Source organism: Engystomops pustulosus, chromosome 4 (genome assembly GCF_040894005.1).
Source record: "Engystomops pustulosus chromosome 4, aEngPut4.maternal, whole genome shotgun sequence".
NCBI lineage: Eukaryota > Metazoa > Chordata > Amphibia > Anura > Leptodactylidae > Engystomops > Engystomops pustulosus.
In genome coordinates, this window is record NC_092414.1 from 62,260,808 (window position 1) to 62,285,391 (window position 24,584).

The 24,584-nt window shown below is 38.2% G+C and overlaps 1 protein-coding gene across 1 annotated transcript; it reads right to left on the bottom strand.

Annotated features, from left to right (window-relative positions):
- Window positions 1–1,443: 1,443 nt before the first annotated feature.
- Window positions 1,444–15,302, bottom strand: LOC140126519 (uncharacterized). The gene is made up of 10 exons (XM_072146058.1): window positions 15,196–15,302; window positions 13,853–13,899; window positions 12,926–12,991; window positions 11,859–11,924; window positions 10,889–10,942; window positions 7,366–7,398; window positions 6,240–6,311; window positions 5,749–5,814; window positions 4,838–4,999; window positions 1,444–1,620 (listed from the first exon to the last, which is right to left on the bottom strand). Exons 1-9 carry the CDS (start codon window positions 15,242–15,244, stop codon window positions 4,844–4,846), a joined length of 609 nt encoding a protein of 202 aa, XP_072002159.1. The 5' UTR covers window positions 15,245–15,302; the 3' UTR covers window positions 1,444–1,620; window positions 4,838–4,843.
- Window positions 15,303–24,584: the final 9,282 nt, after the last annotated feature.

Genomic DNA, 24,584 nt, shown 5'->3' on the forward strand with positions numbered 1-24,584 from the left:
TGACTGTGACTGGTCATACAATAGTTTTATTTTGGGGCCCCACTTTTAGTTTTGCCCAGGTCCCCACTTTGTCTAGAACCGGCCCTGCCTAAATATCACACTTACACCTGAACAGAAAGAACGCATTTTTGAGCTTTGCCATTGCACCTCAATTAGCTCGAGATACCAAGAGGCAGGATATAAACTCATGGCCTGGTGGTATAGGGTCCCTTCGCGACTACACACCATCTTTCCGCTGGTCCCTCCTACGTGCTGGAGATGCGGAGAGAAGGAGGGATCTTTCTTCTATATGTTCTGGTCATGTCGCATTCTTGCCCCATTCTGGCAGAATCTGCAACGCCTTATCTCCTTGGTCTGCGGAGACTCTGTGAGATTGGATCCTCCCCTCCTCATCCTTCACCATTGTGATGTTTCAACACAAACATGCAAAAGATCTCTGCTGCGCTTATTAATCATAGCGGCCTGTTCTTGTATTCCAATACTATGGAAACAAACCACCCCTCCAACAATGAATTTGTGGATCACCAAAGTAAATGATATCATGCGTATGTAGGACCTTACATTCTCCTTGCATGGCACTTACGCGAAATTTAGCAAAACCTGGCAACCGTGGATCCTCTTCCAACAATCTGCTGAGTACAGACAATCTATATGAAGATCTAGAGCAGAATTCTCTCTAGCCTGTTTTGGTCGCCCCCTGTGCCTCCTGTCCTGGACGCTCCCACCCGCTTGCCTACCCTCTTGTTTTATCCTACGGCCTCCCTCCTTCTCACTCTGTTACCTTTTCGTGCTTTCTATTTTAGGTTTCTTTAGAGAGCTCCTTATGGGCACTTAGTAGTTTCATTTCTTAACCCCATAAAATGGTGAGGGTGCGAAGGGGTCAGGAGTGTGTACATAAAGAAATATACCAAAGGTTTCTCAACTGTAAATCTTATTACCAATTATGGCTTACACTTGGCTTATTGTTTGTAATGTTATAAGGACTGTGTTCCTGTTCTTGTTTGTACTCTTGCTACCAATAAAACAAATTAAAAAAAAATAAAAATAAGGTAAGAAATCCCACTTATTAAACCTGACAGGGCGCACCTGTGATGTGAAAACCTTTTCAGGTGACTACCTCTTGAAGCTCATCAAGAGAATGCCAAGAGTGTACAAAGCAGTAATCAAAGCAAAAGGCGGCTACTTTGAAGAACCTAGAATATAAGACCTTATATTTCGTATTTTTTTGTTAAGTATATAATTCCACATGTGTTAACTCATAGTTTTGATGCCTTCCGTGTTGATCTACATTTTTATAGTTATGAAAATACAGAAAACTCTTTGAAAGAGAAGGTGTGTCCAAAATTTTGGTCTGTTCTGTATATTTGTGTTTTGTAATTTGTGTTGATGTATATGTTGACCCTAAGTTCATCTCATCCAATTGTGTCCAATAAATAAACAACATTTTTAATGTTCAGAAAGCAGTTTATTGCAAAAGAAGCAGTCACAATCACAATTCATTTTTTTCAGATAACATTTTTCATCTGATAAGAGATTCATGTAAAATCAAAGACTGAAAAGCTCTCGGGAAAAATTCTTATGCTTATGACATGCGTTATATGTCATATCACTGTTAAGTACCTGTAAAACAAATGAGAAGCCAAGGTAAGTGGGTGAATTATGCAAGATATTACATCTATCTATGTGTATATATTTATTCCTTCTAGGTTACTCCAATAACATGCTTTCAGTAAAGAGATCTAACAAAGAAGCAGTCAGGTGCTTTTAATCTTCATGACAAGGCTTTCACAATGAGAGCCTCCTTAGCTGTCAAACTTTTTGTTGCTCAGACAGAGACAGCTTATTCTTGTTTTATCACGATAGACATTGGTGGCATATGGTTAGGAACATGATAAGTGCCATCCCGATTTATTTCATGTCAGCTCTGCCCAGCTTCCTGATTGCCATATAGAGTTTAATGACTTATTCAGAGATACATGACGTATTGCAGCTATTTTCAGGGCATTTTTATTTTACAATCTGCACCTAATAATGGAGCTATTATCCGAGTTCTTTTTGAAGATAATGCGAAAGGACCCTAATAAACTATATACAACTACATACTACATATCCAAAAGAAGCTAATGATATATTATTAGAGTTGAAGGATGAAAATAGTAAGCAGCAAGTATGATACAATACACCACGTTACAGAAGTGTGATCAAAGTACTTCAGTTTCTATACATCTTTCTGCACTATTACTCTTGGCATCTCAATAAAATTTGATATTCAGTGAGTTTTTAAAAAATGCAAAATCTAAGAATGTTGAAACTATTTACTCCAAGGAAACTTTGTAAAATACAAAGAAGTTCTACAAGATGCATTTTCTGTGTAATAATGAATTTTATTGCCTTCTGCATTTTGGTTTCATTTGAACGGCTCATCCGAAAAAAATTCTTCAATAGTAGAGATATGTTCTCATTGTCAAGGAGAGAACTTATTAAAATGATAATGGATACTTTTACGATAAACAGCGCTTAATGGGGTATTCCAGAAATCAAAGCTACTTTTAGTGCAACTTTTAAAATAATTAAAATGAATGCACCGACCCCTATGTCCTAGTGCTAGTGGCCCATATCAGTTCATGTACTTGAGTACTTTGAGTACTGTCAGATTATTTGTCTTTTCAGGTAGGTTACTGCCTCAGCCAATAAGAGGCAGATAAGTTTACATTTGTTTTTACATAAAACTGCTTTAATGTTAAGCAGGAGCATTAGGCTAGATGCAGTATTATTGTTACAAGTACAGTTTGAAAACTAGCCACCACCACACATTTACATAGCTACACAATTACCATAATTATGACATATTCTAGTTATAATTCATTGATGGAATTGAAATTTGAGATATAAATTGGAGATAAGGTTTGGGTATGTTTTGCCTTCAATTTCACCAACAGCAACTGACTGACAACCGGGAATTTCATATTTCACAATGTTTTTGTTCTGGACATGATTTTATCTGTTATACTCTTAGCCAGTTTAAAGGAATGAAGACGTGGCGCCTGATGCTAGAGATGGTGGGAAGATTGATGGTGTTCAGATGAACTGGTGGAATAGGTTAGTAGTAAATCTGGCGGGCTGCAGCGTCTCCCGTGACCCACAGTGGGACACTGGCGGTGTAAGGAACATTAGAAAAGTAGGTGCAAAAATCACAGGTATATAGGTGCGCGCTGCCCCTAGAGCTAAAATGTAACAGTGAAGTCCAAGATGTGTGTTAAAGGCTTTATTTTTATGGACGACGCGTTTCGAGGACGAATTGTCCCCTTCCTCAGGTCCAAAAGGCGACATACACTGGATGCAATGTAGAGACTCACATATGCTCGGCTGGGGTGGGATCTAATAGACCTAGTCCTGTGGTCTTGGAAAAAATGCCTTAAGTAGTGGGCGCGCCGGTTAGAGGGGCTGCGGCACTGTAGTGAGGCAGGAGAGAGGCCGATCGCTGGTGGAATATGGGGTGTGAGTCTCACTGCACGCCAGAGAATATACTGTGTTTTTTGCACCTACTTTTCTATTATACTCTTAGCCAAACTATTTGATTTTTCTTTTTTATCATTTTCTTTTGGAAATAAGTTGCCATACTACAATACTATAAGTAATTGACGTTTAGAAAAAAAATATGAAGAAAAGTATACCGTATATACTCAAGTATAAGCCGACTGAGTATAAGCCAAGAAAACTAATTTTAGCACAAAAAAACTGGGAAGGCATATTGACTCAAGTATAAGCCAAGGGTGGGAAATGCATTGGTCCCAGCCCCCCCCCCCCCAGTATAAAGCTTGCCAGCTCCTGTAGTATATAGCATGCCAGCCCCTGTCCCCCCCAGTATATAGCCTGCAGCCCCTGACCCCCCAGTATATAGCCTGCAGCCCCTGCCCCCCCAGTATATAGCCTTCAGCCCCTGCCCCCCCATTATATAGCCTGCAGCCCCTGCCCCCCCCAGTATATAGGCTGCAGCCCCTGCCCCCCCAGTATATAGGCTGCAGCCCTTGCCCCCCCAGTATATAGCCTTCAGCTCCTGCTCCCCCCCGTATATATAGCCTGCAGCCACTGCCCCCAATATAATGCCTGAAGGCAAAAAACAAAAGGTGTACTCAATTTCTGACGGCCTCCGGGCAGGTCCTCTTCTATCGAACAATGCTCCGGCATCAGCTCAATGTCCCCGCGCTGTCCATCGTAGGCACCATGACGTCAGCCTCTCGCTGACATCATAGTGTGTGCCAATGCCGGTGCACACACTAGAATGTCAGCATTAGGCTGACCTCCTGATGCCTGCGACGGACCGCACGGGGACATGGACCTGATGCTAAAGCATTGATCAATACAAGAGGATCTGTCCATTCTCCACCAGGTGAAAGCAGCTCAACCTGAATAATTCTCATGTATGCACTCCTCTACTCAGGGCCTCGGAATCTGAGTACATTTTTATTCCTTCACTCGAGTATAAGCCATGTTAGGGTTTTTCAGCACATTTTTTGTTCTGGAAAACTTTGCTTATATGCGAGTATATACGGTAATTGATCTGAAGAAGGAAAAACTTGATGACCCTGAGTCTTTAATATCCTGACAAACCAAGAATGAATTGTATAGTTTTCTGGGGACAGTCATTTTCTAAAATGGGAACTAGATGATGTAGCTTGTGAAGTTCCAACTAACTTGGAAGAGAACAATGGTTAAAGCTGCAAATTAAAATAGAAGATTGTGCATACTACAGTTAACATGTTAAATAATCATATAATCTGTAATATGTATTCCTTTGCATAAACTGTAATTATGATAATATCTTAAGTTTTATTACCTTTGTTTAGCCTAAGCCTCCGAGAATACTACCTACGAGGCCTAGAACAGCAGGGACTAAGCCAAGCACAGAGGCAAGAAGTGTACCAGTCAAGCCATTAATAACAGCTCCAAGAGTATCATGAAGGCCGGACACAATGGAAAGCACTCCAAATACTGAGCCCTGGGGAAAATATAGATTTATATAGTTGAGCAGAAAAGATTTGTGATGAAAGATGCAATAAGTCTTGTGCAGATGATTACTGATGAATATGCAAATGTAACAATTTTCTCTCTAGCAAAGTATATTTTACTTTTTCTGCCACTATAGGACTCTAAAATTCACTCATATTTGTTACTAGACTACATCATGGGGAGGGGTCAGTGGGTGAGTTGCAGCAGCAAAGTCAACAACCAATTAATGAGAAAAATGCTTAAAATAATAAGTTTGTTCAAATAAATGTTTTTATACAATTGATCACACTCATTTGAGTTTCACTTAGGAAAATGTAGGAGAAACTTAAATGTTGAAATCATATAATCTAAACCCTTGAACTCTGCCTCACGTTGCCTGCAAGCAGCCAGAATTTTGTAATGCGACTAAGTTTATGCTGTCATAAAAACATAGAAACGCTACGTATAGTACAATTTTCACGATATTTCATTTTTCATCCAGTGAGTAAAATGCTTTCCTTTGTTTCCTCTGAGAAATAGAAGCCAGGGTTTATGTGGTTTGTTTTGTCGTCATAACTTGACGATGAGATAAATTAAAAAGCATTAGGGTCTTAGCTTTCAGGATTTCTACTTTCTGCTGGGTGGGATTGACCTCCTCATATCCCATTAAATGTAGAATTGTGCACTGTATAGACTGTTTCCATCGACTTATACCAAGCAAACAGATAATATACATTTTTATAAAACTACAGCACTTACCAAAAGTTTATCTAGGTTCAACACTTCAGTTTTCAGTAGAATTTGAAGTTTGGCCAAAACTCCTTCCTGCATATAATGAAAAATGCAAATAGTGAGTGTATGTATTAATCTTCCTATAAGTTATGAGCATATCATGATATTCCTTTATGCCAATGGTTTTAAAGGTTTTTTATAGGCAAAACTGATTTAGGTGCAGTTTTGGCAACACCACACTTAAATAGTCTAAAGTTATTGAGAAATATGATGCAGTGGCTTATCTGCAGTGATGGCGAGCATGGCCCTTAACATTGAGTGTGTATATGTAAGTGTAATATGTAAATTTTTAAGCAGGAAGGGGGCTCCATTTAGAAATTTGCTATGGGGCGCTGTATCTCTTAGTTATGCCCCTGCTAATGTGACTGCCTCGACTACAGTTATTCCATTTTTTTATTCAATGTTCTCATTCTTAGATCCTTGTATGTCTTGGAATGAACTATACATAAGTAGCTTACCAGCATGCCCAGAACACTTTTCAGGAGGGCTTCAATATTTAAAGCATCAAGAATGTCGTCCAGATCGTTAAGCTGAAATGTAAAGGTTTATTTGTTATTTCCTAACTTGCAGTCAGTTTTAAAGGGAACCTGTCACCAGGTATAAAGATACATTGACCTATTAAACAACTCTAGAGGCCTCCTAGGAGAGCACATAATATATAGTAATACATAACAGCAGCCAATCTGGAAAGACAGAGCTGCAGATGGAATACAGCATAAGGAAGGGTGTCTCAGCCTCCCTGTAGGCGGTGTACAGTAGATACCAGCTCTTCTCTAATGGAAGGAAGCTGAGCATCAGCCAAGTATGAGACCATGGCAGGGAAAAGGAAGTCATTTAATAAAATATTTGGTTATTATTTTCTCTGTCAATACAAGTAGTAGAGCTGTAGGTCATATGTGTCCACTTGATTAACACCAACATGACTTTTTATTGTGGTCATGTATGGACCTCATTCAAAATTACTTTAAAAAATAATCGATAAATCTGTAAACCTGGTATCCACATTAACATAATTGTTTGCTCTACAATTACTTGAGACACTTTTCAAACACTTAAGGCAAAATAAGAAAAACAACAAATTTGAAAAGGCCTAAAGAACTATTAAACTATGTTTAATAGTAAAAATAATGTACTGCTATTTCAAAATATTTAAAAAATAAATACATTTTTTAATGCTGCACAACCACACTGTCATTGTGTTTGACTGATTTCCCCTTGTTTTCAATATAGACTGTGATAAAATACAATTTGTATCAGTGATTACTGATGCATCAAATCAATTTAACCTTTTATTTTCTTACAATATTATTGTAGCAATATTAAACCCTACAAAAAAAGATAGTAGATAGTAGATTAAATTTTACAATTTACTATATGCACCACAAATGGTACTGTGAAAACAGAAAAAACCTTTAAGATGATTACATTTAGGAAAAACATTAAGCTTAATGATAAAGTGATATGAGATGACACACAGGTTCACTCCTGTCCCCACCCTCCTGCCACTGACAGGTTTCATTGTCAGCCCAATAATAGGGAGAGACCTGATAAAAGATGCTTATACTTATATAGATTGTTACTTACCAAGAGTTTTTCAATAAGGTCAAGAGGACAATTCTAAAAAATAAATGTAAATCACATAATAATCTTATTTATACAGTGTTTTCTTATATATTTAGTTTATATTTTGCTTCAGATGTTGCATTTTGTCTAACTACTAACGTGCTGTTTTCTTTTTTCAATTTAAAAAGAAGTCAAATATATTTTTCATGTTTATTTCTAAAATGTTTTTCATTATAAGTATTATCAGTGCAAGATGCTGAAGGTAAGTGGCTCTACTGATCAGACTATGGTTCAGTTCACACCTGCATTTGGCATTTGACCGAAGTCAATGGAGAACACAAGGTGAACAAAAACTTTTTGAAAAACCCCAAACGAAGCTGAGATCTGAGCCTAAGATAAATTATTTAAAGACCTTTAAATAGGACCTGTCACCTAAAGAATAATGCTGAATGATATATTTCATTGTATTATTGCTGCCCACCTTGATTTTATTTGTAAATTAGGAAGTAGCAACAGTTTATTTTGTGTGTGATTTTTTTAACCCAAAACAAGTCTATCATTATTCACTGAAAATCAGAAACATAAGAAAGTAGAACAGCAAAGAGTTTTCATCCTATAGAGATTTTTATGATTTTAATGCATAGTTTGATGACTGATGAAGTGAACTTTACACAGGGCCGGCGCTATGGGTAGGCAAAGTGGGCAATTGCCATGGGGCCCTTGGAAGGGGAGAATCTCTTCTTTCAAATAAATCTTGAATTTTGTTTCTAGGTGCCATGGATCCAAAGATATTCAGGTTTAAAGTGAGAATATCAGGTGCCGTTTTTATATATAAAAATCACTCCCAATGGCAGTTTAACAGTTAATATCTCCATTTTCCTGACACTTATAAACACAAATGTAAATGATATAAAAGAGGAGACTCTCTTCTTTCATAGGGAAAAAGAAGTGAGGTTCTATGTGTCACAGAGCCAGAGATATAGCCCTCTTATTTGTCTACCCCCCCCCCCCCCCCGCCCCCAGATTCTTAGCCATCAGGCTACACGGAGAATTTGCTGCACACAGGAGCTGCTGCTCCTAATCGATAATGGAAATATTCACTTTATATGTTACTACATTTTGATAAGTGATAATATCTTTAATATTTATGTTTTTAACCCTTCTCTATGCAGAACTATCAAAGAACACACGTTCTCTCTTATTGCCTTTTGCTTTGTGATACACCAAAAACACACACATGTCCTGGAATAAAGTTTTTATTTCACACCATCCTCCATTATTTACACCTATGTTATGACGTTCTCACTCTCATTCTTATGAAGCACGGAGGGTTCTGTTATTGTGCGGATAATAGAATGGCGCACATCTAAAAGTGACTTTTATTATCTCATTAGCTTGGTTTATGGATATATAGTTATTTATCTGGGTTACCATTGTGTACGGGAGCATACAATGATAGATCTGGGTGACGCTCAGTGCAATTTTCTGCAAAAGTTGCTTGGTGTCCCTTGTGGATGTAACGTTCCCTTTGCTGCATATTTTGGTGAATATATTGGTGTGGGGTCTGTATAATTCCCTCACATCTTACTGTTTTAGAAAAGTATATTTTCTTTATATAAGTATCTGGATTTGTACATATTTTAGAAGAAATTTTGAATGTTAATATCCTGCACACACTATAGCTCTATACGTTATATACTGCATACACTATAGCTGTATACATTGTATACTGCACACACTATAGCTCTATAGGTTATATACTGCACACACTATAGCCCTATATGCTGTATCATGCACATACTATAGCTGTATACGTTATATACTGCACACACCATAGCTCTATACGTTATATACTGCACATGCTATAGCCCTATACATTGTATACTGCACACACTATAGCTCTATAGGTTATATACTGCACACACTATAGCCCTATATGCTGTATCCTGCACACACTTTAGCTGTATACGTTATATACTGCACACACCATAGCTCTATATGTTATATACTGCACACGCTATAGCCCTATACATTGTATACTGCACACACTATAGCTCTATAGGTTATATACTGCACACACTATAGCCCTATATGCTGTATCCTGCACACACTTTAGCTGTATACATTATATTTTACACACTATATAGCTCTATAGGTTATATACTGCACACGCTATAGCCCTATACGTTGTATACTGCACACACTATAGCTCTATACGGAGCCAAATGCACCGCCTGGTTGTCTGCTTTCAAAATTATATAGGTTTTACGGCGCCTTCACTTTTTATTCTGTTTTATTGCTATATTTTGCAGGTTGTGACTGTCTTAAAAAATTCTAGCTGAAAAGCAGGTACCTAGTTATTACAGGTTTCTGTGATATTATGTGGATTTATTTTTGTAAACATATCAATACGGGACATTTGTGAACTCTACACATGTCCATCTATTACATTTAGGAGATGTGAAGATAAATATTTTCTGTTCATTACATTTTTTGCCATCAAAGTCAAATTTTAAGTATTTTTTATAAAATTTTTCAGTTTGAATCAAAATTGCATGAAGGCGCCTATGTCTATAAACTCTTTAATGCAATTTTGAAAATGGGGCAAGTGTCTGCTTTCAGAAAATATGTGGTTTGTTGGGTTTACTTTGATTCTTTTTGCTGTAATTTTGATTTTATTTTTAAACTGCAAAATTGTAAAAATTGCTCTGGTCAATGACGCAACAAAATATACAGAAATGCCCGGCGATGAAACGGTTTATACCCCTTGGTTGTATTCCCAGGTGAAGATGCTTATCTCCTGTCTATATATCAATCTGTGTAGTTATCTATCTCATATAATCTGACCATTTTTATAACTCGCTTTTTCTCTATCTATTAATTAATCAATCTATTTCTCTTCTACTGTATTTATCTCTCATATCTATCTACTGTATATAGAAATAATCTACTTTATTTATACTTTATACTTTATTTATACTTATACTTTATAATCTACTTTATAGTTCTGCATCTAGAAATCATCTTTCATATTTATCTTCTATCATAGTAATAATTAATAATTTCTTTATTTATATAGAGCACACAGATTACGCAGCGCTGCACAGAGCTTGCCAAATCGGTCCCTGTCCCCAATGGGCCTCACAGTCTAATCAACCTACCAGTAATTTTTAGGAGTGTGGGAGGAAACCAGAGGACCAGGAGGAAACCCACACAAACACAGAGAACATACAAACTCTTTGCAGATGTTGACCAGTGGTGTAAGGCTGTAGTGCTAACCACTGAGCCACCGTGCTGCCCATCAATCTCTCTAACACCTATCTCCTATAACATTCTCCAATATTACAGTTTGTTTTACCATACTAAAGGGAGCCTCTTGCTGACTGACTGGTCATAAAATAATTTTATTTTGGGGCCCCACTTTTAGTGTTTAGTGTCCCCACTTTGTCTAGCACCAGCCCTAACTTTACATTTATAGAATTTACATTACATGAAATACTGTAAGTTAGAGCACAAACTATTGAGTTGACAGAAAGGGCCTTACTATAAGTATTAAGAGATCCTTCACTGTACATTCGAGATCGATGGCTAGGTATCTCTGAAAAGAAGAAAATATTTATTTAAAGAGTGAACCTTTGCAATAGTCCAAAAAAACATCAATAATTCACAGTGTGGGGTAGATTTCTTATTTGGCAGAATTTTGTTGAGTAGCTCTTTGGATGTCTTTTGAACATCAGATTTATTACAGTGGCTTAGATTAATAAAATGATAGATTAATAAGGCACATTTATATAAGGTGTAAATGTCTGCAGTGGATATTTGACTTTTTACTGGAAACGTCACACAGAAATTGTAAATTTGGGGCAACTTGGCAGATGTGAGATATTTTGGAAGACAGAGAACTGAAATAACTGCAATGTTACAACCTCTATGACTTATTTAAGTTTAAGTACAATACCACTGCATATTACTTCTTTATTTCCTAGAAACATATGATGTTTATCATGAATAGGTTGGACTTGATAGTTTTGTGTCTTTTCCAACATTATCTTATATGATCTATATACTTATAGGCTTTGACAATACCTTTGACCATTTCTCTACTATTCCAGGCAGTTGCCTGATTTTCCTATACATTTGGGAGACTATTCCCTTTGAAAAAAAAACATACTGCTTTGGCTACCATCCAAAATAATACCACCAGGCTTCTTATAAGCCATCCATTCATATATAGAGAGGCATAGATTTCCTTATTCCACCATGGAAAACCTATTTTCAGGTATTCTGTAAAGGCTAAAGTTTATTTTATTGTTTGACCCCCATGGCTTGCCTCTTACCTAACCAAACCAATTCACTGTGAGGATGTTATTTTTGCCCACAACATGTTATGGATTGATGTATAGGGAAATGCCTTCAAGGTAACACTGGAGCAGTTTTTTTTCCCCCTAAAAAGCATATTTCTTTACCACTAACATTTAAAAAATAAATTTTTACATATTGTGATATTTAATTACCAGTCCAGAGAGCAAGTCCTCAAGAAAACATTTCGTCCTTGCCTTCTTTTCACTTTCAGGACATTTCTGTGAAAATGAAAAAAAGTAAAACAATTTCCATTACCCTGCGGCTCATACTGATTGTTCAACACAGAATTAGATCCTACAATTTCATAACATTCAAGGTCATAACTCCTTTGTGCAATAAGCATGGGGACAAAAAAAAAACCTGGACTACCCCATTACTGAAAGCCCTAGATTAACTTCCAGTGCAGTGGAGAAAACTATCTATGCCAAAACTTTGTTCCAGTGAGAGAAAAACCTATTAGTTGTTATTCTGCTATTCAGTTTTTATTCAATTGAAAAATAGTTATAATATGAACTGTAAATAAGGTGTAAAAAAAGTAGCAGACTTAAAGATTGTAGCATGATATCACAGAAAAAAGCTATAGAAAATGAAAGTCCAGTTAAAAATTGCAACTGTTGACTATTGACAGAGGAACGGCCAGGAATTTATATTTGCGGTCTAACCACAGAATAGGCCATCAATCTGTAAGCCTAGGGGCTGAAATCTGGCCTTTACATTGATCTGCTAATTATCTGTGTTTAACATGTGGTTATCACAGAACATGGAGCTGAAAGCAGTTGTCTTTATGTCCTTAATGCATCCAGAAGTGACTACAGACACAACAATTATTGAAAGTAAAGGGGAGCCGGAGCTGAAATGAGTTCATAGTGGCTGCAGGTCACAGAGTCATCTGATTCCAGCTCTGTGACCCGTGCCTACCAAAAGCAAAACAGCTGAACAACATAAGAGCTGGAAGTCAGCATCCATTGATCAGATTTTTATGATTTATACTACAGTCAGTCAGTGTGAAAGTTCTGGCCAACCCTCTCATTTCATTTAATGTCAAGATAAACTTAGTTATATCTGTAAAAGCCAACATGTTCAGCCTTTACAAAGTGAATCCACTTTATAAATTGAATGAAGACTAAGGACTTGTGCGTAGTAAGAAATATTCATATTGTCAGCAGAACTTTACTTGATAATTAATAAATATTATGAAAACATTACTGTTAAAAGTTACCTTAAAAGTCTCCAGTTTTGAAGCCATTCCATGAGCGTAACGGACAACTAAGTCAACTTTCTCTTTCTGAAATAAAATTAGCAGTTAGGAAACTGGTTATTTTTATGTTACATTTAAATGCAAAAAGTTTAGTAAGATCATTCATATGAGTGAACACTTTGCAATTCATCCTCTTTTCTTTAATGATCACTGGGGAAGGAGATTTGTGGGAAAAGAACAAGAAGCTGGATCTTTGTGCATTTCTATGTAGGAGGTAAATGTGACAACTAATGCACATTTGTTTTGTGGTTAGTAAATGAGGTTTTCAGTGGATTTTTTTTAAGTTGGTTAACAATGTCCATTATCATGATCCCTTTTAGGTCATTGTGAGGTTTAGTGCGGTCTCTATTCATATCACCATCCATCCGGATAACATGTGTAGGGATGACTGACCTCCTCACTACATAAATGCTGTTCTGCAGCTTCTCTCTAAACTCACATTTTTAGAGTCCCTTAAATTTCCTCTTTGTTGGACATTAAATAATTAGACACAAATAAGATATACAATATAAGATTTGTAATTGAAAGTCATCTATGACCAATCATTCTTTGTATGGTGAAACACAATAATTCAAGGCTTTTGTTTGCATCACAAGAGTAGCTAATATATTTCACAAGATGAAAACTGTGCTGTGGTAAGTGTAGACACACCTGTAGACATGTAATACATACTACCCGATTCTTACTTTCTTTAATCAGTATCTCAACTATTATAACATTCAGGAAAATAAATTGGATCCTGTAGCCTTCCTTGTTTTCATGCTATCACAATGAAAAAGATCAGATAATCTCTCTAAATATTTCTTTAATATAATATTTATTTGTGACACAACAATTATTCTCTACATTATATAAAATGTTCTAGAAAAAAAAAACACATGCTCTTACCGGCAAATCTTGCAATTTGATTTGGTAGCCATTTTGTGTGCTGGGGTCTGTAAAAATTGAAAACACATGCTAACATTCTCAGGTTCATACGTGCTTTGTGCTCTGTATATATTTTGGGATATTGATATCCTGTACTGGATAGAAATATATTTATATATTGTCATTAATATCAGATTAATAGGGATATGACATGTGGAGGTCGCTGCATACTATTCAATGCTTGCATGCATGCAGAATGCAGAGAAGCAATGGGATGGATCCACTCTCATTACATAAACAATGTTTCCTCTGTCCTGGATGTTATAGTGCTAGCTAAGTTGTCATGAGCCAGGTGAGAACCTATGTAGGATTAAGGAGTAAGGAGGTAGAATTTTTTTTATTTAATATATTGGCTACATATAAAGGAAATCTACCAACGAAATCCATCATGATAAACCAGGGACACTTACTCATAAATCCAGGCTCTGTAACTGTGCTAATCTTCTGAGAATTGTTACCCATGGCATCCTTCCTTCTAAAATCAACTTTCAAAATGTTCTGTATGTTCCTAGGCTGTTACATTGTGTGTGCTGAAACTAAACAGGGGGAGAGGGGAATTGCTGAGGGGACAGGGGAAAAAGGGAGATTGTAACAGCCTGTGAAGACAGAACATGAACGGCTCTGGTAATGGCTCTTTAAGGCTCTTTAGCAAAATTATACAATTTTATTTTAGAAGGAAGGAAGCCATGGATAACAAAAATAAGATAATTTACACAGTAACAGTGCTTGGATATATGAGTAGTGTCCCTAGTTTACCATGCTTGACTTTGATAATAGATTTCCTTTAAATAAAACAATTTAGTTTAATGAATAAGTATACAAAAAAGTTTGTTAGTATTTGTTAAAGTTACTCCTGCTGTAATTTATACAGTATTTACAAACAAATGGGGAATAAAAACTAAAGTTTGTCCTGCAAAAAATAAGACATTGCACAGCCATATGAAAGGAAAAGTTCCGGTTGCTAAAATGGCAAAATTAAAAAAATTATAGCACCATTATGGTCTCAACAACCTAAATGCTGAGGGGGTTAAAAGGAATAAAGTTTTTATGGATTCAAATATTATGTTCAATGGCAATTAAAATGTATTAATTATTCTATAGAGATAAAATTTCATTAATTAGTCACATAATATTTTACAACCTACATAAAAAGGAAGAGTATCATAGATATTTTTTTTTAACAGAGAAAGTGAAATAAAATTATTAACCATATCTTAAAGTGCAGATTTTCATATAAACAGAGAACTGGGGACATCACAAGTCATCCAATTTTAGATCAAAATGTGTTCATTATAAAAACTTACCAATGAAACTGGCAATGACCAGACAAAGGAAGGTGATGGCGATCTTCATGATGCTCTTAGGATGGTTAAGCTGGTTTGAAATGTAAGGATTTTTTGCTCTTCTTATATACATCCTGGAGAATGCTGGAGGGTGTTCTTGTCATTTTTCCTTGTTTGTTCATTGGCACAATATAATATATTTGTCATCCTGCCATTTTTTTTACGAGTATGTAGATCCTGTCAATATTTATCAAAGAGATACTTCATTAGAACCTTATTATGTTTACTTATGGGCCCATTGTACTTCTTGAAATGATATGTGAAGACTTTTCTAAATAAATTAAGTTTTATTGTTCACACTGACTGAGAAAAATGATTATGTATTAAAAATGATATAAATCATATCAAAATAACTAATAAAACATAATTATTAATAATAAGAATTTGTTATCAAAGTATATGACAGAACAACCCCCAACCATTGATATTATATATCTCCATTTATGGAACTTATTGGTCAAATTATATATATTATATTATATAATATAATAGAATAGAATAGAATAATTAGTAGTTTAATTGTTTTAAACTTTACCCAGTTAAGAATTAGTGTACATACAAGTAATTCCTAGCCCTGGTGTTAAATTAGAGGCAATATATTTACCATTTTACTCAATTCAATGTCCATTTTACTGAAACATGTAGAGATACAAGCAAATCTTCAAAGTGGTGCATTAATTGGTACTTATTGAAGTCAATGGGGGACATGCCCCTTTTTTTTCTTTGAGACTTTTTTGCACCTTATGTATGATCATTTCTTTTTTCTTGTGGTACATGTTTAGTTTTTCTTGTCCTTGCAGGTGCAACTTTTGGCTTCTTTTTAAGACTTTTTGTTGCAAATGTTTTAAATCTACACAAGGGCGGACTGGCCATTGTACCCACCGGGAATTTTCCCGGTGGGCCGGTTGGTTCTGGGCGGGTCTGGGGCCGGTCCGGAGCTGGTCCAGGGCTGGTCCGCACTCCCTCGCTTCAACTTTTCATCTAATTTATAGTACCTGCATTGTACGATGCAGGTACTATTAATTAGCACACAGACGTAGCGCAGCACTGCTGCTTCTGCGTCTGTGTATGCACTCAGTGGAGGAGCGCTGACACCTACCAGATATCAGCCTGTCTCCATGTAGCTCCGCGGCTAGGTGTAGAGGCGCGGAGCAGTGACGTCTCTATCCCGCGCCTCTACACCAAGCTACTGAAGACCGGGAACGAGACAGAAACCTGCGTCATAGAGGTGAGTATTATGTTTTTTTGTTTAAATTATATAATTGGGACATTAATTCTATATCTGGGGTGGGGGGCATTAATTATATGTCTGGGGCAGGGGGGCATTATTCTATATCTGGGGCATGCAAGGGGCATTGATAATATGTCTGGGGCACGGGGTGGCATTAATTATATGTCTGGGGCTGGCAGGGGGCATTAATTATATGGCAGGGGTGGGCTGGGGGCATTATTCTATATCTGGTGCTGGCAGGGGGCATTAATTATATGTCTGGGACGTGAGGGGGGGCATTAATTATATAACTGGGGCTGTCAGGGGGCATTAATTATAAGTCTGAGATGGGGGGGGCATTATGCATTATTCTATATCTGGGGCTGTCAGGGGGCATTAATTATATGTCTGGGGTAGGTTGGGGGCATTATTCTATATCTGGGGCTGGCAGGGGGCATTAATTATATGTCTGGGGTAAGTTGGGGGCATTATTCTATGTCTGGGGCTGGCAGGGGGCATTGATTATATGGCAGGGGCGGGCTGGGGGCATTATTCTATATCTGGGGCTGTCAGGGGGCATTAATTATATGTCTGGGGTAGGTTGGGGGCATTATTCTATGTCTGGGGCTGACAGGGGGCATTAATTATATGTCTCGGGTAGGTTGGGGGCATTATTCTATATCTGGGGCTGTCAGGGGGCATTAATTATATGTCTCGGTTAGGTTGGGGGCATTATTCTATGTCTGGGGCTGGCAGGGGGCATTAATTATATGGCGGGGGTAGGCTGGGGTCATTATTCTATATCTGGGGCTGTCAGGGGGCATTAATTATATGTCTGGGGTAGGTTGGGGGCATTATTTTATATCTGGGGCTGGCAGGGGGCATTAATTATATGTCTGGGGTAGGTTGGGGGCATTATTCTATGTCTGGGGCTGGCAGGGGGCATTAATTATAAGAAGGGGCGGGCTGGGGGCATTATTCTATATCTGGGGCTGTCAGGGGGCATTAATTATATGTCTGGGGTAGGTTGGGGGCATTATTCTATATCTGGGGCTGTCAGGGGGCATTAATTATATGTCTGGGGTGTGGGGGGGGCATTCATTATATGTCTGGGGCGGGGGGGCATTATTCTATATCTGGGGCATGCAAGGGGCATTGATTATATGTCTGGGGCACGGGGGGCATTAATTATATGTCTGGGGCTGGCAGGGGGCATTAGTTATATGGCGGGGGTGGGCTGGGGGCATTATTCTATATCTGGGGCTGACAGGGGGCATTAATTATATGTCTGGGGCGCGGGGGGGGCATTTAATTATATGTCTGGGGCTGGCAGGGGGCATTTATTATATGTCTGGGTTGGGCTGGTCGCATTATTCTATATCTGGGGCTGTCAGGGGGCATTAATTATATGTCTGGGGTAGGTTGGGGGCATTATTCTATATCTGGGGCTTTCAGGGGGCATTAATTATATGTCTGCGGTAGGTCGGGGGCATTATTCTATATCTGGGGCTGTCAGGGGGCATTAATTATATGTCTGGGGTAGGTTGGGGCATTATTCTATATCTGGGGCTGTCAGGAGGCATTAATTATATGTCTGGGGCGGGGGGCATTATTCTATATTTGGGGCTGTCAGGGGGCATTAATTATATGTCTGGGGCAAGCATGGGGCATTAATTATGTCTGGGGCGGGCTGGGCACATTATTCTATTTCTGGGGCAGGCAGGGGGCATTAATTATATGTCTGGGGCTGACTGGGGCCATTAATTCTATTTCTCGGGCAAGCTGGGGCCATTAATTCTATGTCTGGGGCAGGCTGGGGCCATTAATTCTATTTCTGGGGTAGGCTGGGGCAAATCATTCTATGTCTGGGGTAGGCTGGGGCCATTAAAAGGAGAGAAAGAAGAAATAAAATCCTATACTATTAAAGTATGTTACATTATGGGGCACTATTTGTGTGGTACTAATATTTCAGGGGGCTCTATTCCAGTATTTGGGGCAAAGTATTGGTGGTTGCAGAAGAAGGGACAGTTAAGGGACAATGGGAAAGTACAGAACATAAGAGGAAGAGACAAGGTGATAGTGGAACTAATGGAGAAGATGAGGAACGAGTACAATCCGAGGACACGTCACCTGATGTCACTGGATGCAATAGTTGAGGATCTCATGTGTTTTCTGTAGCTGTATATGATAAATACTGATTTTTTTCATGTTCACTTCTGTGTATATATGTAGTATTATAGTAGTTATATTCTTGTACATAGGGGGCAGTTGTAGTAGTTATATTCTTGTACATAGGGGGCAGTATTATAGTAGTTATATTCTTGTACATATGGGGCAGTATTATAGTAGTTATATTCTTGTACATAGGGTGCAGTATTATAGTAGTTATATTCTTGCACATAGGGGCAGTATTATAGTAGTTATATTCCAGTGCATTGGGGGCAGTATTATAGTAGTTATATTCTTGTACATAGGGGGCAGTATTATAGTAGTTCTATTCTTGTACATACAGGGCAGAATTATAATAGTTATATTCTTGTACATAGTGGGCAGTATTATAGTAGTTATATTCTTCTACATAGGGGGCAGTATTATAGTAGTTATATTCTTGTACATAGGGGGCAGTATTATAGTAGTTATATTCTTGTACATAGAGGGCAGTACTATAGTAGTTATATTCTTGTACATAGGGGGCAGTATTATAGTAGTTATATTCTTGTACATAGGCGGCAGTATTATAGTAGTTATATTCTTGTACATAGGGGGCAGTATTATAGTAGTTATATTCTTGTACATAGGGGGCAGTATTATAGTAGTTCTATTCTTGTACATAGGGGGCAGTATTATAATAGTTATATTCATGTACATAGGGGGCAGTATTATAGTAGTTACATTCTTGTACATAGGTAGCAGTATTATAGTAGTTACATTCTTGTACATAGGGAGCAGTATTATAGTAGTTATATTCTTGTACATAGGGGCAGTATTATAGTAGTTATATTCTTGTACATAGGGGGCAGTATAATAGTAGTTATATTCTTGTACATAGGGGGCAGTATTATAGTAGTTCTATTCTTGTACATAGGGGGCAGTATTATAATAGTTATATTCTTGTACATAGTGGGCAGTATTATAGTAGTCATATTCTTGTACATAGGGGGCAGTATTATAGTAGTTATATTCTTGTACATAGAGGGCAGTATTATAGTAGTTATATTCTTGTACATAGAGGGCAGTATTATAGTAGTTCTATTCTTGTACATAGGGGGCATTATTATAGTAGTTCTATTCTTGTACATAGGGGGCAGTATTATAGTAGTTATATTCTTGTACATACGGGGCAGTATTATGGTAGTTATATTCTTGTACATAGGGGGCAGTATTATAGTAGTTATATTCTTGTACATAGAGGGCAGTATTATAGTAGTTATATTCTTGTACATAGGGAGCAGTATTATAGTAGTTATATTCTTGTACATAGGGACCAGTATTATAGTAGTTATATTCTTGTACATAGGGGGCAGTATTATAGTAGTTATATTCTTGTACATAGAGGGCAGTATTATAGTAGTTATATTCTTGTACATAGGGAGCAGTATTATAGTAGTTATATTCTTGTACATAGGGAGCAGTATTATAGTAGTTATATTCTTGTACATAGGGGGCAGTATTATAGTAGTTATATTCTTGTACATAGGGGCAGTATTATAGTAGTTGGCTTGTATAGGGGAGAATGTATTGTAGTAGTTTTATTTTGTATATAAAAGGCAGGATTGAATGTGTTATTCTAAATGTGTTATTGTAGCATTATTCCTGTACATAGGAGGCAGTATCAATATATTCTTTCTCTGAATTGTACATGTATGGCACAGGGGAAAGGTATTTAAGGCTTACCGGGTCGTGTGTTTGCATCATTTACTGATCGACAGGTCACATTCTTTGCACATTAAATTTACTTAATGCAAAACAAGAACATCTTTTGCCAGTAATGCCATCTACCAACAATTTGTCTGTTATAACCCCACCCACAAGCTTGTGTTAATGCATGTGTTTTGTAAACGCCATGTTGAAAGCAATGTAATTAGGCAAATCTCCTCTTCTCAGCTGTTTGAATACGTATTTGACCATATTCTTAGAAGTAACCAATAACTTTCAATAAAATATAAATGCTAAATTTTATAAATTAAAAAAAACTGCTCAAACTTTCAATATCCAACAGGTTTAATTGCAAAATTTTAAACATTTAAAGCATATGAAATAATTGCAATTTACATGGTAAAACCGGGTGCAATAAAATAAAAATCCTTCCTCTGCACCTGCCCTGGAACAGGTGCAAAAGGTAGGTACAAAAGTGATACATAAGTGAAAAGTCACACGGAACATCTGTAAAATAAAAGCTACTAGGCGACAGTAAAAGTTGCAGTAAAAAAATGCAGAAATGACAAAAGTCACAAAAATAAAAGGAAAAAGAATTGCTGAAAAAAAGAAACAAGTCCCCCATCCAGAAGAAGTCATCTAGAATGAAGAACTCATGTGTGTTGAAACACGCATCTCCCTTGCAGAGTGAAGGTAAGAATAATTAACAATTCTAGGTATTTTGTGAACTGGTGTGAGGTTGGAAGAATATGTTTTTGCTAATTTTCTCCCATTAAACTGAAAGGTGTTAGTTAATGCTTTGTAGTAACAGCTATAACTGCATTGTTAGGTCTCACACCTAACATGTGATGGCACACGTGGTGTTTTGAACACTTTTTTTGGCCCCTTTTTTAAGCAGTCCGTCAAAAAACGCATGCGTTATTTGAAAAAGCATCCGTTTTTGACCGGTTTGAATTAAGATAATTGGTCAAACCTGTAAAAAACGGATGCGTTTTCAAAAAATGCATGCGTTTTTTAACTCGTGCGTTTTTTGACAGACTTTAAAAATGGCCCAAAAACGCGCTCAAAATGCCACGTGTGCCTTCACCCTAAGTCAGGGTATGTCTCTACTAATTTTATGTCTCTACTAATTTTGCACTTCTAGATGCTGGAAGTTCTGACCATTTTTCTTTGCAAAATAGCTCTAGCTCAGTTAGATTGGTGAATTGTAGTGTTCATGTCAAGGTTATTTATGCCTGGAATTTGACTGGGCTATTTTTACATATGAATATGCTCCAATTTCAATTATTCCATTATAGCTTTGGACATACAATAAGGCTCGAAAACCTGCTGGAAATGTAACCTACATCCCAATCTCAGGCTTTTCTGAGCCTCTACTAGATTGTCCTCCAGAATTGCCCGGTGTTTACCTCTTTCCACCTTCCAATCAACTTTGACTAGCTGCTCAGTCCCTGAAATTTGGCTTTTCCATAGCATGATGCTGCCACCTCTATGCTTCAAGGTGGGGATGATGTGTTCAGGATTATGGGCAGTGTAGACTTTTTTTTCCATATGCAACTTCCCCCACCGGGGCCTAGCCTTTTCCTGGGGCCTGGAGGCAGCCGGGGACCAGAATACCGGAGTGGCTGGTGGTTGCGGCCTAGGCACTCTGTGTCGCGGTGCTTGGTATGGGGACCGGAGGGCTGTCCCACAGCCTGGCAAGTCTCTCCAGCGGGTGGTGAGTGCAAGAAATTAGATGAGGGAGAGGCTGTGGGACTGGTTCTCCCTGGGGCAACCCTTAGATTCTGTAGTATGAGTTCCTGTATGATAGATGGGGCGCCCTTGATGGTGGTAGAGCCGTAGCAAGGACCAGACGGAGGCAATGTTGTGCATAAAAGTAACTTACAGTTCTTTATTCGAACCAACACTAGCAACAGGCCAAACGATTCTGTACAAAAGCAGTACTGGAGTGATCTTGGAGAGGGAACCTCAGGATCAGGGTTACCAGCCTGGATGCAGGGGCAGGCTGGGATGTAGCTGTGTCCAATTCTGGAAGCTGCAGCTTTGTCCTGGTAGTTCTTTGTCACTCAGTGTGTAGTTGCTGAGTCCTAGAAGGCCTGTAGCAAGAGCTGGTGCTCTAAGGTGGTCTCTCTGGTAAGAGAGCTGGATTCCAAGAGAGCTTCTCATGTGGTGAGAGCTGGGCCTAAGGGCTCTAACCCCTCCCCTGGCTAAGGGTTTTGTTAATCCCTGGTTAGGTGATCTCACTCTCCAATCACACTCCAGTTATAATAGTGGAACATCATTGGATGATAACATTAAATAACATTAACCCTTACCTATCCAGGCAGTATCTACCGCTGCACAATTACCTCTACATGTACTGGATGGTACAAGGGGCTTATTCGCAACTACTCCTCTGCCCATGCATTGGCAGGGATGCTGCACATACATAACATTTAGCTTTTATGCCAAAAAGTTTAATTTGTTTAATATGTTCTCATGTTAAAATGTCAGTTCCATATGGTTTCTGTGTCTAATCAATATCTTTTTTTCTGAACTGCAAACAGTTCTTCTTATGCATTGCTGTAAAAAATGGTCAGCTGCCCATGTTATCCTTTATCTAATGCAGAGTGGTATGAAAAATATGTTAATTTAAGTAAAGCGCCCACATTTCTACAGGCAGAATGTATCTCTCTCTATATATTAGTAGGACTAGATGCTATTGTATGGAGCCTTCACACCAGGGTCCACTCCAGGCGCTCTATCTTCCCTCGCCTTCCTAAGAACTTGGTGAAGTCATGCGGCTCTCTGCAAATTCTATAGCAACATCACACAACTGGCTGCCAGAGAAGGAGAACCACCACATGAGGTGTGCATAATTATGGAAAAACAGAGCACCAAGTGCCCTACAAGTGATGTGCTAGATTGCACAGTTGTGGTACAAATGCTGTTTTGTGACTTTCCATTGTGCCAAATGAACATAGGGTTGCACAAAGTCACTTTAAAATGCACCAAATTCATTATTTGCATAGACTAGTTTTCACAATACTGAACTGAATTCATGACTAGAGGGACATGTGCACCAAAACAAAAAGAATATTTTGCGACAAACGCAATAAAAAACAACAATATGAAACAAACCAAAAAAATATATATATAACAACATACATAGGGGGGCATGTATCTCAGTTTTTTTCCTGTGGTGTATAATTGAGACATTTGGCAGATCTTTTTTGCCCTTATTATGTCTTTTTTCTTGTAATACATGTTTAGTTTTTCCTGTCCTGACTGGTGCAACTTTTGTCTGTTTTTGAGACTTTTTGTTGCAAATGTCTCAAATCCACCTGGACAAAAGCCATGTGAAGCGGAGTGTTATATACAGGAATTGACACTACTGTAAATTTTGGATTTGAAGCTGTGGCCTGCATTTTTAAGCATTCTAGTCAAACCTAAGGCAGATGACAACATATGAGGCTGCGGTCATTTGAAAATGCATGTGTTAACACCGCATAACAGCAGAGAAAAGGAAATTGCCTAATTACATTGCTGTCAACATGGTGTTTGCAAAGTGCATCTGTTAACAAGATGCGTGTGTTAACCCCTTCACGCTCCGTGGCGGATATATCTGCCACGGAGCGCAGTGACTTAGCGCTCAGTGGCGGATATATCCGCCACGGTGCTTATGCCGGCTCGGCTCTGGATCAGAGCCGAACCGGCATCGGGAAACACGGGGTGCCGGCTGTAACTAATAGCCGGCACCCCAGTGTAACACCCGCGGTCGGAGTCGGCTCCGATCGCGGGTGTGTAACCTGTTAAATGCCGCGGTCAGCACGACCGCGGCATCTAACATGTCTCTGGGGTGTCTTTCCCCCACGATCGGCCCCCCCGAACCGTTTTCGGGGGGCACCGATCGCTGCTATGGAAGTGCTGGGGTCCGATCTGGTCCCCAGCACTGCCTGCAGGCACTGCCAGTAAGATGGCGTCTGTGACGTCATCTTACTGGCATAGTGCCAGCCTATGCAAGTGCATAGGCTAACACTGATAATACCCTGCAATACATGATTATTGCAGAGTATTATCATGAACAAGCAATCAGATGATTGCTTGGTCATTTCCCATGGTGGAAAAGTGAAAAAGTAAAAAAAAAAATGTTATTCAATAAAAAATAAAGTAATAAATCAATAAAAATGCCCATAAGCCCCATAACATATAAAGAGACATATAACCCCAAAAAAGTCTAAATCATAACAAAAACCCCACATATATAGTATCACCGCGTCCGTAA

Coding starts and splice junctions, on each gene's coding strand:
- LOC140126519 (XM_072146058.1), bottom strand. CDS start 15,244: ATGAAGATCGCCATCACCTTCCTTTGTCTGGTCATTGCCAGTTTCATT. Junction 13,900..15,195: donor GGTCATTGCCAGTTTCATTG/GTAAGTTTTTAT, acceptor CAATTTTTACAG/ACCCCAGCACACAAAATGGC. Junction 12,992..13,852: donor TCAAATTGCAAGATTTGCCG/GTAAGAGCATGT, acceptor ATTTTATTTCAG/AAAGAGAAAGTTGACTTAGT.